General features: G+C 44.1%; 1 protein-coding gene across 1 annotated transcript in view; it reads right to left on the reverse strand.

Annotated features, from left to right (window-relative positions):
* Positions 1–1,098: 1,098 nt before the first annotated feature.
* CYP2J2 (cytochrome P450 family 2 subfamily J member 2) overlaps positions 1,099–16,624 on the reverse strand; it is a 42,489-nt gene continuing 26,963 nt past the window's right edge. The window contains exon 9 of the mRNA XM_079109970.1: positions 1,099–1,405. Coding sequence (XP_078966096.1) covers positions 1,227–1,405 — 179 coding nt within the window. The 3' untranslated portion in view covers positions 1,099–1,226. The remainder of the gene's footprint in view (positions 1,406–16,624) is intronic.

Consider the following 16,624-nt stretch of genomic DNA (forward strand, 5'->3'; position numbering starts at 1 on the left):
GGGCTTTTTTCTGAATTCAAGCATCAGCAAGGAAAACCCCATGGCCTCCTGGCCATTTTGTTAACTACCTAGATCTAACCACTTTAAGAAAACAGACCTTTGGGGAAAGAAAGGAAAGAAGGAAGAAAGGGAGGAAGGAAGGGAGGAAGGGAGGTAGGGGGAGAGAAAGAAAAAGAGAGAAAGAGAAAAGGAAAGAAAGAAAAACTAAAGGAACTAAATAAACCTTTTGATGAGAGCAAGTCCAGTTTACGAGACTGGTTGGTGGTCTGCTCTGGGTTTGGGGCTAAAATTCCCTGGGACAGTCCCTGGCTGTCTGTTTTATGACCTCTCTCTTCCTCTGGGACCCCTGGCATGATTCTGGCATTTCTGATATTCTGCTATAAAATGCTCTACCAGGGCCCAACCAGACTATAAGGTGGTAATCTTAACCACCAAAAGCTGACAGTTAAATCCAATGTGAAACAACATGGGAATGGATGTCTGATGGAGGACTCAAAACAGAGGTGCTATAAGAAAAAATGTTTCTACCTTTGTTCCCCAAACCTAATGTCCAGATTGGGTTAATTGTGGTCACACCCTACTCAGCCTCAGTCCAATGCCAAGGTGATGCTTCCTTGTGCAAATCACAGGAACTGCTTCAACAGCACTTGGTTTCCCTGTCTATGAATAGGGATTCTTCCCTCTCTTGCTCACTGGGCAGAGGACCATTCTAAAGCCAAAACAAGATAAAGCCCACACAACGGTACAAATGAAAGAGACTTTATAGTCCATCTCCATAGCTGCCCCAGGGTTCCACTTCTTATCTCATTGCCTGTCCTGCACCACTTCAACCTGAGTTATGTCAACAGGCTAGAACGGATGCATGGTCATAGAAGAAGGCGGGAAGGAGGCACACTGCAGTCATTATTCTTAGGATGTGCTTTATGATTTACAAATCATTTAAAATCCGTTATTTCCTTTCATTCTTAGAAGAATTTTTTTTTTTTTTTGGGAGGGAAATCAGTTTTTCACCTCCTAGATGAAAAGATAAATCGATGAACAGTTTTTCTGGGGCTATTTCAGGGAAGATGGCAGAACTGGGATTTGGATCCAGCTTCTTTGTCCAGTTTCTATCCTCTTTCCTCAGCATCACCTTATTCTGGTTCCTCACATCTGAGCAGGCACCAGCAGCTCCAGAGCACAAGCCATTTTTTTTCTTGCTCTTTCCCCTCCCTTCTCCAACAGCATCATTCTCTAGGGATAGCACAGATGCGGTGGCTGACTGGGGAGACGGTGAGGCCCATTCTGAACTTCAGGCTCAACTTCTCATTGTCTGGGGGTTTGAAGGTAAATTTTTGTGCAAGGGAAGTGAAAAAAATAAACAGCTCAGACTTGGCCAACTGTTCTCCAAGGCATGCACGTTTTCCTGAAAGACAAACACAGAAGAGGAGGAGTTATCTTCTCAGCTGGCCTGCTTCCCAACAGGGGCTGCTACCCTCTCTCTCCTAACCAGACCTGGGCTTTATGCCCAGCACCTTAATTAAGTCTGACCACAACTTGAATTCACTGAAGCACAGAATGCCAAGTCCAGGACCACATTTGCCTTTGGGGGTCAGGCAGTTCTGGGGTGAAGGTAAACTGACTTCCCCTGAAATGAAGGGCAACATCCCAATGTTTTTCTGCAGGATTTGAGACAGAATCCCTTTTGAAATTAAAACTCTAAATTCTTTTACCTTCTGAATTTCCTCATAATGAGAATAAAAACTGGCGAGGAAAGATTTCCAAGGAGCTGAGACCTACAGGTTCTCTGGCTCACTAAATCTGCATTTGTATTTTTCCTCTCTTGTGTCCCACTTCTCTTACAAAGGTCTCTCGAATGAAAGCTTTCTTCGCCCCTGAGCACCCTGAAGGTGGAGAATTGAGACCAAAAAAAAAAAAAAAAAAAAAAAAAAAAGGCTCCTTCATCTTCCTTAAACCTGACTTTGAAAAAAGCTATTCTCCTTGCCACACTGCCTCCTGAGTGTCTGTGAAACAAGATAAATGGTAAAGCTATGCCCCAGGGTAACGCAGGGTATACTGTAACTGTACCCCAGTTCATTGAGTCGCCACTCAAAAAGGTCAGCCACTCAAGGGTGAGTTGTTGGGGCAAGAAAAATGATTTGAAAAGCCAGTAAGCCAAAGAAGATGGAGGCAATGACAACGAGAGCATCTCAACCCAGCCTAGGTTTCAAGCAACTTTAATCCGCAGGGGAGGGGGAAAGAAAGAAGGCCAAGGAGAGGGAAGGACTGATGACTGAGGACTTCCAGGTACCACTCTGGTGGTCTGTAAAAGCTGGTGATTGGTAATCAGGCGATCCTTATGTCTGTAAATCTCAAGAATATCTTAGTTACTCTTATCTTGGTGTCTTCAGCCTTGAAAGGGGAGGAGACAGATTAGGTAAAGTTAGGACTAATCAACTTTGCAGATAAGCACTCCCTAGTAGACATATGACTCAGTGTTAAATCTGGCTGAATGGTTAAGGTAGCAAAGGAGGCAGCTGCAATGTGAAGGCAGAAATGTCAAGCTTTTTATCTTGAATTTTGTCACCCATCAGATATCTGCAGGTCCAAGGGAAGAGTTAATACTTTCCACAAATGTGGCTGTAAAGTCCTTGAAGAGCAACCCAGGCAACCACAGTCATCACGGCCACCTGTCAGAGGTGCTGTCTGCAACAAAACTGGTGGGAGACTAAAAATACATGGCTCGGGGGATGACCTCCAAAATGAGCATTTTTAAAAGTCAACTGAATACAGGTGAAGCTGGAGGGTTTATTCAGGCTTTCCTTTGGTTACAACAAAGCAATAGAAGTGGGAGGACAGGGCTGGTCTAGAAAGTAGGTGTTCAGCCTAAAAGGCTTTCAAAACCATCAGTGGCAAAATCAGACAACAGAACTGTGTATTTGTTTTCAATTCTTAAAAGAAAGTCCAAAATATAATTAAGTAAACATCAGAGCATTTAAATCACCTTTCTCTTGTGCCCGATGTCTCGCTGAGGTGGATGACCCTCTATATTGGCACTGCCTGGTTCTGCTCTCTAAAGTGGGCCTGGATGAAGGCCTTTGCTTCCATCGTGGAGCCCAGGGCTGGAACCTTCTCTCCGTTACTGACTTGGCACAGCCCTGGCCAGGTGCCACTCCCTGTTACATGTGGAGAACTGGAGGCAGAAGGACAGAGATCCAGTTCAACTCCTCCCACTCTGTAGCCACGTGATGGGGACAAGTAACCTCTCTAGGCAATAGTGAAGATATACATGTGCATTTAAGATAAAAACTTTATTTTACATATTAATTGGGCTACACACTGAATCCAAATAGGCCCAATAAGTTGACAAATTGTATAGTAATCAGTGTTTTAACACGTTTCCTGGATAATAATAAACACTATGAGTGTACAATAGCTCTTCATTAAATGGATCTGTTTAATTCTCAAAACAGAAGAATGCAATTTAAAACTCAACCTTTAAGTAAACCTTTGTAGTGGTATTGTTACTAGAGTACCTTTCTGTATAATTCTTCACTGTGACACTTTCCATAATGTACTTTTTATTCTGAAATATTTTTAAACATAGATTTACAAAAAAGAAATACTTATTTCTCCTGAGTTTCTTTAAAGTAAATCACTATATCACACATGAAAAAATTTAGTGTGTGATTCCTACAAGCAAGGACGTCCTCCAAAATAACAGTCAATGTCAGGAAATTAACACTGATAACATGACCAGCATCTTAACCTCAGATCCCATTCAGGTTTTTCCAGTTATTCCAAAATGTCCTTTATTATAAAAGGGTCCAGTTCAACATCAGGTATTGCATTTTGCTGCCCCCCTGTGTCTTTAGGGTCCTTAAGTCTGGAATATTTCCTCAATCTTTACATAATTCTATTGGCTTTGGCATTTTAAAGATTATAGACCCATTTTGTAAATGTCTGTCATGCTTCCTCATGAACAGATTCAGGTTGTGAAGTTCTGCATCTTTGGTAAGAATATCACTGAAATGATGCTGTGTTCTCATTTCATCCTATCAGGTGGTACACAATTTTGATTTCTTTCATTATTTGTTATAGCTTGATTAAGGTGGTATCTAATAAATTTCCCCCAGTAAAATTATTTTTCTTTATAGCTAAAAATATTTTGAGACCACATGAATATACCAGTCCTCATTAACCTTTCATTCACTAATTTCCATTGTCATTTCTTGGCCAAATTATTTATTACAGATGGATACCAAATAATGCTTTTAAAATTCTCTCATTCCTTCCACTCTTAGTAGCAATCAAATGCTTGCTCTCCTCCCCACTTATCCACTCATTTATTTATATCAGTATGTATTCATGGATTCCTCTTTTTATTCAAAGGATTATAATCTGTTGCTAATTGGTAACTTGTTTTGATGCTCAGAATATTCCTGATTTGGTCATCTGATGCCCATGCAAGTTGGCATTTCCTGACTTTTTAGGATAACATCGTGTTCCAAACTGACTTAATATTTACCTTTCCCCAACCCTGGAATCAGCCATTTTCCCAGGAGTCCTGGTTGCTTTTATTGGATAAATGATCAAGAATCAAGGTTTGGGCATTAGGCATGCTTGTTGCTCTCTGGATGTTGTTGTTCTAAGTCATCTCAGTGGACAGCTCAGGGGAATATATGTGTGTATATAACATGAGTATTTACTGAATTGTGTGTATACACACCCATATTTATGTCTGTATTCATTTCTGTATCTATTTACTGAATATCTGAGCTCATATAGGCAGCCTCCAATTCCAATTCCAACCTGCTCTGATTTCTCCTGCTCATTTCCCTGAGTGAACATCCTCTACACCCGCCTTAGGCTGCAATACCCTACACCAATCATTACCACCATCTTCCTTTCTGTTTTGTTTTTTTTTTTTTTCAGTGTCAAAGATTGAACTCAGGGGTGCATAAGCACTCAGCCACATCCCCAGCCCCTTTTTACATTTTTATTTAAAGACAGGGTCCCGCCAAGTTGTTTGGGGCCTTGCTAAGTTGCTGAGGCTGGCTTTGAACTAGAGATCCTCCTGCCTCAGCCTCTGGAGCTGCTGGGATTACAGGTGTGTGCCACCATGCCTGGCTACCACCTCTTTTCTTATGTGTATTTTTAATAGATTACTTTCTTCCTAAGTAATACATATTCACTAAAATGGGGGGAAAAACAGAAAAAAAGAAAAACACAAATAAGATAAAGCGTGTTTGAAATACCATAAACCAGGCAATACCTTTGCTAACATTTGATATTTTCTATCTTAGTGGCAATTCCACTGGGAGATATAACAGGAATTACTCACTGTTGTTAATCCTATAAGCCGATTTTACTACTTGGCTTTTTCATTTGTAATTAAATTTCTTGGAAATTTGTTAAGGTACGTATCCCTGCATTTCATCCTCACTTATAGCAGGTTACTGAGGAAATAAAATTAGATCACATGTGCAGAAGTGCTTCGTAAATGTAAATGGCCCCCAATTATGTCATTATTATATTATTTGTGCCTGTTTCCCACCAGCTGTGTCTAATTCATCTCTCTTCCCCTTATCTTTATCTTATTACCTGTCAGAAATAGTATGATTTGGTACCAAATCAGTTATATTATAAATTGCCAAGAATCTCCTAGAAGAATCCATGTATCATGACAAAATTGGACAAGTCAAGTCAAAAACCAGGGTTAAAGGACAAGTTCCGTCAGTGACCACTGAGTGTCTGTGACTAATGGAACCATTCTCACAAAGTTAAACCTATCCCACTTGCAAAATGTGTAAAACAGTCTTTCTCCTATGTCACATGGCAGGGCAAGGGTCCCAGGTGGACAGCAGGTATGAATTTCTGTATAAAAAGATGAAAGCAAGGACTATTTGATTTCACAGCTGAGGCTACATAATGGGTAATTTCAGTGGTCAGCTTGACCAAACTGAGAGACACCTAGAAAGCTGGTGAACCACACTCTGGATGTATCTGTGAGAGTGTTTCCAGAGACAGCTGGCACATGGATCAGTAAACTGAGGGAGCACACCTGCCTTGAATGTAGGTGGCACCATACAAGAGCTGGGAGCCCAGAGGGAGCAGGCAGTGGAAGATGGGGAAAGCTTGCCTGCACAAGCAGACTCAGTTCTTCTCAAACAGGAGGGATTTTTGCTGCTACCATCACCTGCAGACACCAGAAACCAGCTTCTATAGCCTGAGAAAATGGACTTGAACCACAGACTGTCCAGAGGGCTTCCAGACCTTCAGCCTCTGACTGGGTCACCCATCCCTTCCATTGTGAGGTTTTCAGCTTCTTGGGCTGATTAGTTACTGGTTTCCCTAGTTTTCCAGCTGGCAGACTATCCTCTGATCATATAAGTCAATCTAATAAGTCTTCTTTTCTAATTACATTCTATTGATTCTATCTTTCTGGGAAACCCTGACTAATACAGATTTGAGTATCAGAAGTAGCTCCAGAGAGGCAGCATTGTAATGATGAATTTCCTTAATTGTTTTATGGTATCTGGGGGTGGCTTTCTGATTTAACTAAACCTAAAGTTTCTAAAGACTCTCCTGAAGAGAGTGCTGATAGTCTATGGTCTAAATTGTTTAATGAGATAAAAACAAAACACATTCAAAGCTCCTAATTCACCACTTGTGAGGGGCAGGGAATGCAGTGATTCTATACACACTTTTTAACGTTTTTAGAAAACAAGGAATATAACGAAGTTGGCTGCTTGTTCTCAGCATCACTGGACAAAATGTTAAAGGAAAACAGTGGGTCCAGGGATTCATTTTCCTAGTACCAGATATACATAAGTAACCTGAACTCTTCCATGTGTGCCCTGAAGGAGAATCTTCTCTCCTGTGGCCATAGGACTGAAGTTGCCAAAACCCATCCCCTCATCGTGGGATTGATTGGATTATAGTACATGTCTAACTCTTGACCTGGAAGGGTGTCTGCAGTTAAAATGAACACTGCATAGAAAATAATGGGATCCTAAAAATTGGAATGGGGACCTGTGGGCAGACCCTGATAAGGCTGGGGACATTGAACTCCTCAGTTATTGATGAGTTTCTTTTGCCAGAGGAAGTGGCCTCCCCACCCTCTGTGGCGGCAGCATCGCCAACTCTTCCCATTTCTATTGTCCTCTCCACCTCTGCCTAAAAGACCAATCCTGCATTATCCAAGGAAATGGCAACGACCTTCCCTGCCACAGCTGCCAAGTGGACAATGCTTGTGCCCTTTAGGACCCACTCCAAGCACCCATTTTTGCCTCTAAACTGGTAATCAGACTCCAATCTCAACAGAGCCCTAGAGGCAAGGGGCACTGTGTGACTTCTGAGGAGGTACACGACAGTGCAAAAGAACTTCTCAAATTTTCTAATTCATACAAGCAGAGGTCTGGGGCACATGTATGGAAATGGATTTTAATGGCATGGGATAATAATGGAAGGAATATAAAGTTTGTTCAGGTTGAATTTATTGATATATGGACCCATTAAGCAGAGCTTCTACACTTGATATTGCCACAGAGTTAAAAGGGGAGCTAACTGTATTTGGTTGGTTGGTTGAAATATGGATCAAAAGATGGCTCATTGTGAATGAGTTGGAGATGCCTAAAATTACTTGGTTTAATGTCGATGAAGGGATTAAGAGACTGAGAGAGACTGGAATGCTGAAGTGGAGTTGCCATGTAAGACCTTCTCCTCCACACTGGGCAGGGAGGTCCAGAAGATGTGGCCTTCACCAGCACTTTAAGAAACAAATTCCGGAGTGTGAGTGGAGCACCAGTATCTTTCAGGAGCTCCACATTGCTCTTCTCCATGTCAGACATAGTGGGAGCCCTCGTCACTCAACTGAGAAACTTAAAAGCAATGGGAATGTTTACCTATGCTAGAAAGCTAGGAATCTAGGAAGTATGAAATTTTTAAAACTTATTTTAGTGACTCACAGCTAAGAGTTTATGAGTCTCTGAAAAGATGTTGGACTTGGACTATCTAGCAATACTAGAATAGTTAATATTTGAGGGACTCTTGGAGATGGACATGAACTTTTGGAGGCCAGGGACAGAATGTTAGGTTTGGATTGTTGGGACTAATGACACATTAACTAACTCAGGCTGACTCCTTACTTCCTGGTGGATGAGCAAGATCAAGGCCTCAAAGGTTGTTTCAAAAGTTAATGACGATAAATCGGACCACCATCAGGGATTGGTTAACAACAGTTCGGCAAACGTGATCAGCTCATACTTGCCATATAGTCCTATGGGACTCTCTCCTACGTGACCCCCACCCCATGCCTTGCTGACCTTTAAGCTGATTGGTTCCCACCTAGACTTCACCCTACATAAAAGCTGTGTCACTTCCTCAATAAACAAGTTCCTGCTGTGACTAGTCTCCCTGACTCGTCTGATTGTCCTCCGCCCAGAGGGCTGGGTGCGGGCGGTCAGTCAGCCCTATCTTTCCCTGTCTGGCCTTGTTGGGGAGTGCTCCCTTCCCTTGTTGCTGGTCGAGAAGAGCAAGGGGTCTAAAGACCCCAACACTTGGCGCCCAATGAGGCTGATTCAAAGAAGCCAAGGCCAAAGCAAAGGAGCGGCTACAAAACCAAAAGTACCTGCAGATCGGGCTAAGTGAGTTCGAGGTAAGGGCATCCCTGAAAGGATGGGGCAACGCACACCACATATGATGACCCTGCACTCAAGGCTCTTAAGCTTATGCTAAAAAGTAGGGGCCTTGAGTGGTCTGATACACAGGCGGAAAAAGCCTGGGACACCTCTACTCGGGTGGCCCCTTGGCTTCCTGCCGCTAATCTTTTTGACTGGTCCACATGGGATCGTGCAGAACAACTTGTTAGGAAGAGGGAAATCAATTTAGGGGAGGGTCCCCCATTGGGAGTCTACCCTACATTATCTGCCCTTAAGGCCTGCTTCTCTCCAGGACCTCCCAAAGGGGGCTCCAAGGTTCCCCACAAAGAGCCGCTGCCTAAAGAACTGCTGGCTCCTCCCGTTGCATCTCCTTCCAGAAACTTGCCACATAGTAAACAATGTTGGGGAGACCTTTAATGAGGAGCCCAATCCATCTCCGTCCTCTCCTCCCAAGGTTGAGGATCTTAAAGGAGAGTCCTTCGACCCCTTTAATATCACTTTTGGTGCTTCTAACATGCCCATGGCTGCATCTGATTCTGGGGCCACAGCAGACTCCAGTGAAAGCCCTCGCCCTCCTCCTTATTGCCCATCCTCATCTGGGGAACGGTTACTACTGCCCCATCCAAAGGAACCATGAGGGCAGCCAGCCTCTACACATAGCAAGGGCCCACTTCCACCACAGGGGAGGCTCATTGCCACCATCTTGTCTGGATGGTGGGAAGTCTTCCCGGTGGCCATTTTATGATACTGGGAGAGAACTCACTGACTCTAACCACCCCCCCTCCATATGGCCTTCCTGATACATGCTAATCCAGGGGGTAACCGGCCTGCTATATGGTACCCATGGGAGGCACAAGATTTAAAGGAACTAAAGAAAGCTGTTTCAGAGGATGGGCCCAATTCCCCTTGGGCTGAAACCATCCTTCAGGGCCTCGCCCACCAGCAGTGCACCACTCAGGATTGGAAGAACCTAACTAAAGCTGTCCTTCCTGGTCCTTTATATCTAAAGTGCTGTGCCTTTTTTAATGAAGAATGTCATGCTCAGGCTGAACGGAACCAGGCCGCTAACCCTCCCTTCCTGGTTACTTACGGGATGCTCTCGGGGTCCAGTGACCAATTCTCTACTGGCCTCTTACAGGCTGCCATCCTGGCTCCATATCAAGAACAAGCAAGAGCCCTAGGGTTAGTGGCATGGAAAAAGTAGAGGAGGGCCCCTCAGAACCCCCCATTATAGGGATTACCCAGAAGGCAACTGAGGACCTAGCAACCTTCATTGAAAGGGTAGAAAGAAGCCTTCAGAGAAAATTTCCTCCGGGGCCTCTAAGAGTTCAATTTGTTAAAATGTTAGTTTGGGAAGGAATGACTACCAATCACAAATTAGCCTGTGCAGGGATGAAAGATCACACTCCTTGGGAAGGTGGATTGTGGCTACCAAACATATTGGCACGCAAGCGCATCAATCTCAATCTTGGTCACAGCCCTACAGGCCCAAACTGCCTCACTTGCTGAGACTCTCACAGCAGCCTTGTCTCCGGTTGCAACTAAGGGCAAAGGAGTATGTTATGGCTGCGGGCAACCAGGCCACTTCAAGAGGGATTGCCCCACTAGTTGGGTGCGTTCTGAGGCTCCGCCTGGACACTGTACAGGTTCAGCTCAAAGGCTGGCCACCCCCAAGACGCCTTGCCCAAGATGCAGAAAGGGATTCCATTGGCAGAGGGATTGCAAATCTAAATTTGACATTGAGGGGAAATCTTTAAACTAATCGAGGGGCACCCTCCAGCCCCATCACACAAAGGAGGTTTCTCCCCCCGATAGCCCCTCTGAGGCACATTGGACTGTTCCCATTGTCCCTGGGGTCAGGCCAAAAATGGACATTTTTATAGCGGGAAAGAAGTTCCATTGTCTCATCAACACTGGAGCGGATAGGACTGTGTTAAGAAAGGAGGAAGTTCCACCTCAATGGAGGTTGGTTCCTGGCCCCCAGTTGCTTGGGATAGGAGTTTATACTAAATCAGAAGAGACCAAAGATTGGCTCAAATGGAAGGATGTGGACGGTGCCCGGGGAGACGTGTGTGCCCCCTCATAGCCTCAGGTCTTACTGCAAATCTATTAGGACAAGATATTTTTGGGGAAGCTGAGGTCTATATAACGACTGATCACAAGGCAGTGTATGATGACCGACCTCCTTGAGCAGGAGAAATATGAAAAACAGTTCAATCTGCCTGGCCCTTTTAGTAATTATAGAGGGGACCCTCTTTTTGAGGCATCTAGGCAAAAGGTCCCAGCCCCCTGGGTAAGGCCACACCCCCAATCCTACAGGCCACTGTTCCAATGACGCCAGCCATCCAATGGCTCCCAGGTCCGCCAGTATGGGTGGAACAGTGGCCATTACCCCAAAATAAGCTCCAACATCTAGGAGATATTGTACAAGAACAACTGACCTTAGGTCATATCAGACCATCTCTAAGCCTCTGGAATAGTCCAGTTTTTGTCATCCAAAAAACATCAGGAAAATGGAGGATGCTTCTGGGTCTCAGGAAAATTAATAGTGGTATGGTTCCAGTAGGAACCCCTTTAAGGGGTCTTCCCTGGATCCCCTCTATCCCAAGAGATCTCTTGCTTCTTGTTATTGTTATCAAAGATTGTTTCTTCTCAATACCACTCCACCCAGATGATTGTGAGAAGTTTGCTTTCTCAGTGCCCTCTACCAATTACCAAGGGCCAGATGAACATTATGAATGGGTGGTTCTACCCCAAGGCAAGGCTAATAGCCCTGCCTTTTGTCAACATTTTGTTTCTGAGCTCCTTCAACCCCTACAAAAAAGGTCACCAATTACCTTGTATATTTATATGGGTGAAATTATTATAGGAGCCACTGATGCCTTACAACTAAGCTCCGAATACAAGGAACTCCAAGGCCTTTTGGAGAAAGGAGGACTACACATATCTAATGATAAGGTCCAAACTGTCCCTCCCTTCAAGATACTGGGAACTGAGCTCAAATTGGATTCTGTTTGTCCCCTTAAGCCTCAATTACTCCTCCAATCCTCCTATTCCTTGGTTGATTTGCAAAAGTTATTAGGGGAGCTTAATTGGTTGAGACCATGGCTTCCTATCTCTATGGAGGATATCCTCCTTCTCTTTGACCTGCTACGGGATGAAGATCCTACAGACATGGTTACCCTAACTCAAGACCATCAACATATACTCCAAAAAATACAAGTAGCCCTTAACTCTACCTGGTTGGCTCGATACTGGCCTAAAGACCCCCTTAGCCTCTGGATTCTCCCCGGTTCTCAGCTGTCCACCACAGCCCTAACTCAGCGGGGAGAGCCCCTTCAATGGATACACGCACTCATGGGGGGCTCCTAGGGTCTACGCTCATCTTGACCAATTGTCTGACCTTATGATTAAAGGCAGGGATGCTGCCCTTAGGCACTATGGAAAAAAGCCTGATGTTTTGACAGTGCCCTATCGCCTGTCAGAATTTGAATGGGTTCAAAGGAATAACAATAGAGTATCCTGTGCATTGGAGGGCTTCTTAGGGAAGATTGACTGCCATTATGGGTCAACCAAATGGGTGTCCTCATTTTCAAAACTGAAATGGGCACCCCCTATACTTTTTTCCACTAAACCCCTCCCTAAAGCTGTAAATGTATTCACAGATGGAGGAAAAGAGGGATCTGCTGTTGTAATTTACACCCCCCCTCCCAGATTAGTGAAAGAGGAACTGATTACCCATTTTGAACCAGTTATCGGGTCAGCACAATTTAAGGAGTTTTATGCAATTGCTATGGCCCTATCTCAAGTACAAAAACCCATGAATCTTTTCTCAGATAGCCTATATGTGGTGAACCTGCTACCCATATTGGTCTCATCATATATCAAGTTAGATAAAAATTCCCCTTGATGATCCAGGTATGGTCCTTGTTAAAGGAGCGTGCTGAACCCACATTCTTACAGCATCTAAGAGGACGTCAAAATCTACCCAGCTCCCTTGCACAAGGCACTGCTGTGGCCAACCAGTTAGCCACATCAGGGACCTCAATAGCTACAGCCCAACCTCAACAGGACTTAACAACTAGCCCAAGGCCTTCATGACCTGACCCATTTAAATTGGAGAAGGTTACATCATAAGTTTCCTTTGGTCCCCGTAAAGGATTTAAAAAAGATTGTAAGAACCTGCAAATCTTGCCTACTTTTCTTACAGATTCCACCTCTCCAATCCCCCGGGGTAAACCCCAGAGGTTTACGACCTAACATGATCTGGCAGACTGATGTGACTCATTATGCACCATTTGGAAAATTAAAATATATACTTATGTCTACTGATACTTACTCCCATGCCTGCTGGGCCACTGCTCACTCTGGTGAAAAGGCCAAGCACACTGAAAGCCATTTCTTACAATGTTTCGCCATTTTAGGCTTGCCTCAACAGATCAAAACAGATAATGGGCCCTGTTTTACAAGTAAATCATTACAAGAATTCTTCAACAATTGGCATATTAAACACACCACAGGGATCCCATATAATCCGAAAGGGCAAGCCATAATTGAAAGACATAATAAAACTTTAAAAGATCAACTAATAAAACAAAAAAGGGGAAATAACCCCTATGATCAATTAAGAATAGCAATGCTTACATTAAATATTTTAAATTTTTCAAAAAATCAACCCTTAACTGCCTTCCAATGACACTGGGCTAATCAAGTGCCTTACCTTAAGATTGAAGTCCAATGAAAAGATCCATGAACTGGATGCTGGCATGGCCCTAACCCGCTCATAAGTGCTGGCAGAGGTTTTGGATGTGTGTTCCAAACCCTATCTGGGTGCCCGCCAAGAACCTCAATTACCATCAACCAGAACAATATAATTCACCCAAGAGCACACCCTCTTGAGGTATAATATTCCTTCTTTTGGACTCTCTGCCTCTTTGTTCCCCAATGCGACCTGTTTTCTTCCTAGCTCAACCTCTAATCAAACTGAGGACATGGGTCTTTGAACCCTAATATATGCAGGAAAAACGTCGCTATTCCCACTGCAAATACACCCCTAAGTGCCCCAAATGGTACGGTCTTTTATTGTGGAGGACCAGCATCCAATGTGCTCCCTGGTAACTAGACAGGAATATGTGCTCTCGCCCTCTTATTCCCAGAGGTCACAATCCTCCCAGATAATCAGTCCCTACCCATACCATCTGTGGAGCACTCCAACCCACGAGCAAAAAGGGCAATAAACGCTATACCCCTCCTACTAGGGATAGGAGTGGCCACAGGAGTAGGGACTGGAATTTGAGGCATAAGCACGTCTCTCGCTCTCTATAATACGCTTTCTCAACAGATAATTGACAATATGCAATATGTTGCCAGTACCATCTTAGATCTACAGGCTCAACTTGATTCCTTGGCCGCTGTCGTCCAGCAAAATCATCATGGTTTGGATCTGCTAACGGCGAAGGAAGGAGGGCTTTGCCTATTCCTTGGTGAAGAGTGCTTTTTCTACGCCAACTGCTCTGGCATTGTACAAAATTAAATCAAAAACCTACAAGAAGATCTGGAACGTCGTAGGAGCAAGCTCCACTCGAATTTCCTCTGGACTGGGTTACACGGGTGGCTCCCCTACCTCCTCCCACTTATGGGACCACTAATCACCATTATCCTTGTGTTCACCTTTGGGCCTTGCATAATCAATAAGCTTATCCACTTCCTGAAAAGCCAGGCTAAGTCTGCGCAGCTCATGGTGGTCCGACAGCATTATACCGCCCTTCATAATGATGATTCAGAGCCCTATAGGATTATGGATCACTCGTATCAGGACACTGGGGTCTAACTGTCTCTCCCTTAAGCCCTGCTCCTCCTGAAGGGCCCATCTGAAGTGCTAAGGTGGTAGTCGATGACTGGTAAGATCCTCTGAGGGGGACAACCTAAGACAGGCACACCTTCGAGTAAGGTGGACCCCCAAACTGCTAGGGTGATGTTCCATGATGGGTAAGACCCTCCCAGGGGCAACCTAAGACAGACACACCCTCGATATAAAACAAAAAAAGGGGAAATGTTGGGACTAATGACATGTTAACTAACTCAGGCTGACTCCTTACTTCCTGGCGGGTGAGCAAGATCAAGGCCTCAAAGGTGGTTTTAAAAGTTAATGACGATAAATCGGACCACCGTCAGGGATTGGTTAACAACAGTTCAGCAAAGGTGATCAGCTCATGCTTGCCATATAGTCCTATGGGACTCTCGCCTGTGTGAACTCCCCGTGCCTTGCTGACCTTAAGCTGATTGGTTCCCGCCTAGACTTCACCCTACATAAAAGCTGTGTGACTTCCTCAATAAACGAGTTCCTGCTGTGACTGGTCTCCCTGACTCGTCTGATTGTCCTCCACCCGGAGGGCTGCATGCGGGCGGTCAGTCGGCCCTACCTATCCTGGTCTGACTTTGTTGGGGAATGCTCCCTTCCCTTGTCACTGGTTGAGAAGAGCAAGGGGGCTAAAGACCCCAACATTGGATCTTAAATGTCCCCTGAAGCCCATGTGCTAAGGCTTGTTTGTCAGCCTATGGTGTCTTTGGGAGGTGGTGGAAACTTTAGAAGATGGATCTACTGGGAGGTCATTGGAGGTCTGCCCTTGAAGGAGATACTGGGATCCTAAGTCCTTTCCTCTCTTGGTTCCCCAGCCACCATAAGGTGAGCACTGATCCTCATTCTGCCACATCTTCTGTGGGAATCCCCAGGCAATTGCCTGCCCTCTCTGAATTTTATTCTTCTGTCAAAAAGAGAGATGCTGAGAACAAAGCACCTCCAACTTTCCCCTTGTCTCAGTTCTACATTATTCGCAGCATGACTTCATAGTTAATCCAGAGTTCTGGCAATTTCCCCTTCTCTTGAACTGGGGCTGGCCTTGTGACTTGCATTAGCCATCAGAATGCAGAGGGAGTCCAGGCTTGATGGTTTCCAGCCTGGACCTTAATGGGCCACAATGTGCTTCTATTTTCTCTCTCAGGACTAATCACCACCATGTGAAAGAATCAGACCAGCTTGCTAGAGAATGAGAAAATGTGAGAGAAAAGAACACCGTTGTCCCAGCTGGAATCAGTCTGCAGCTAACTGACCTACCAAAGATATAGAGAACCCAGTCAAGAACAGCAAAGCCATATACCTTACCTGTAGATCTGTGAGCAATAACACATGCTTATAAAATCAGAGTTTTAGTTTGTTTTGCAGCAATATACTAACTGACACATGTGGTATGAACTCAGTGAATCCTAAAATGAAAAAGTAAATTACACTCTAGTTGTACTGGTGAGAGCACTAAATTGAAATTATAAATACTTGAATCTTAGGCCCTAGCCTACCAATGTTGCGGGGCGGGGGGGGCGGGGAGCATATGATCTTGAAAGAAACAACTCTCTTAGTTTTAGTCTACTTATGTTAAGCAAGAAGATACCAATACATTTCCTGTGTAAGTATTAATAACTGGTTTGCTGTAAGGATTACTTGAGATAAAATGCTTGCAAATAAAGCCTGTAATTAAGAGGGTGTAATATAATTCTCAGTAGCAAAGCACCAGTGAGTCACTCTGTGCTGCTCTTTTTATACCATAGCTAACACATAGAGAAGAATGTGTTTAAACAGAAGGAGACAAGGAACTGTGAGCAAGAGGCTTTTGCAATATGAAGGAAAGGAATCTATCTGGGCATTACAAGGTCAAGAGAATCCTTCTTCCTTTTAAAACCATTTCTATTACGATCCCTCTCATCACAGTGTAGTTAACAGCAAGTGAAGACTTGTGTAATGCTAAAGGGTCGTATTTCTATCACTGCAGCATTTTATTGATCCAAGATGCAAGAAGCAAGGATAGTTATAATAATTGGAATATACACTTGAAACTTTGTACTGTCATACAGTTTGAAACTACTGCAGACAGGAAGACTAGCAGACATGCCTGCATCTTATACCAACTTTTCACATTAGAAGTGACTTG

The sequence above is a fragment of the Sciurus vulgaris genome (assembly GCF_902686455.1).
Source record: "Sciurus vulgaris genome assembly, chromosome: 1".
In the NCBI taxonomy this organism is placed as follows: Eukaryota; Metazoa; Chordata; class Mammalia; order Rodentia; family Sciuridae; genus Sciurus; species Sciurus vulgaris.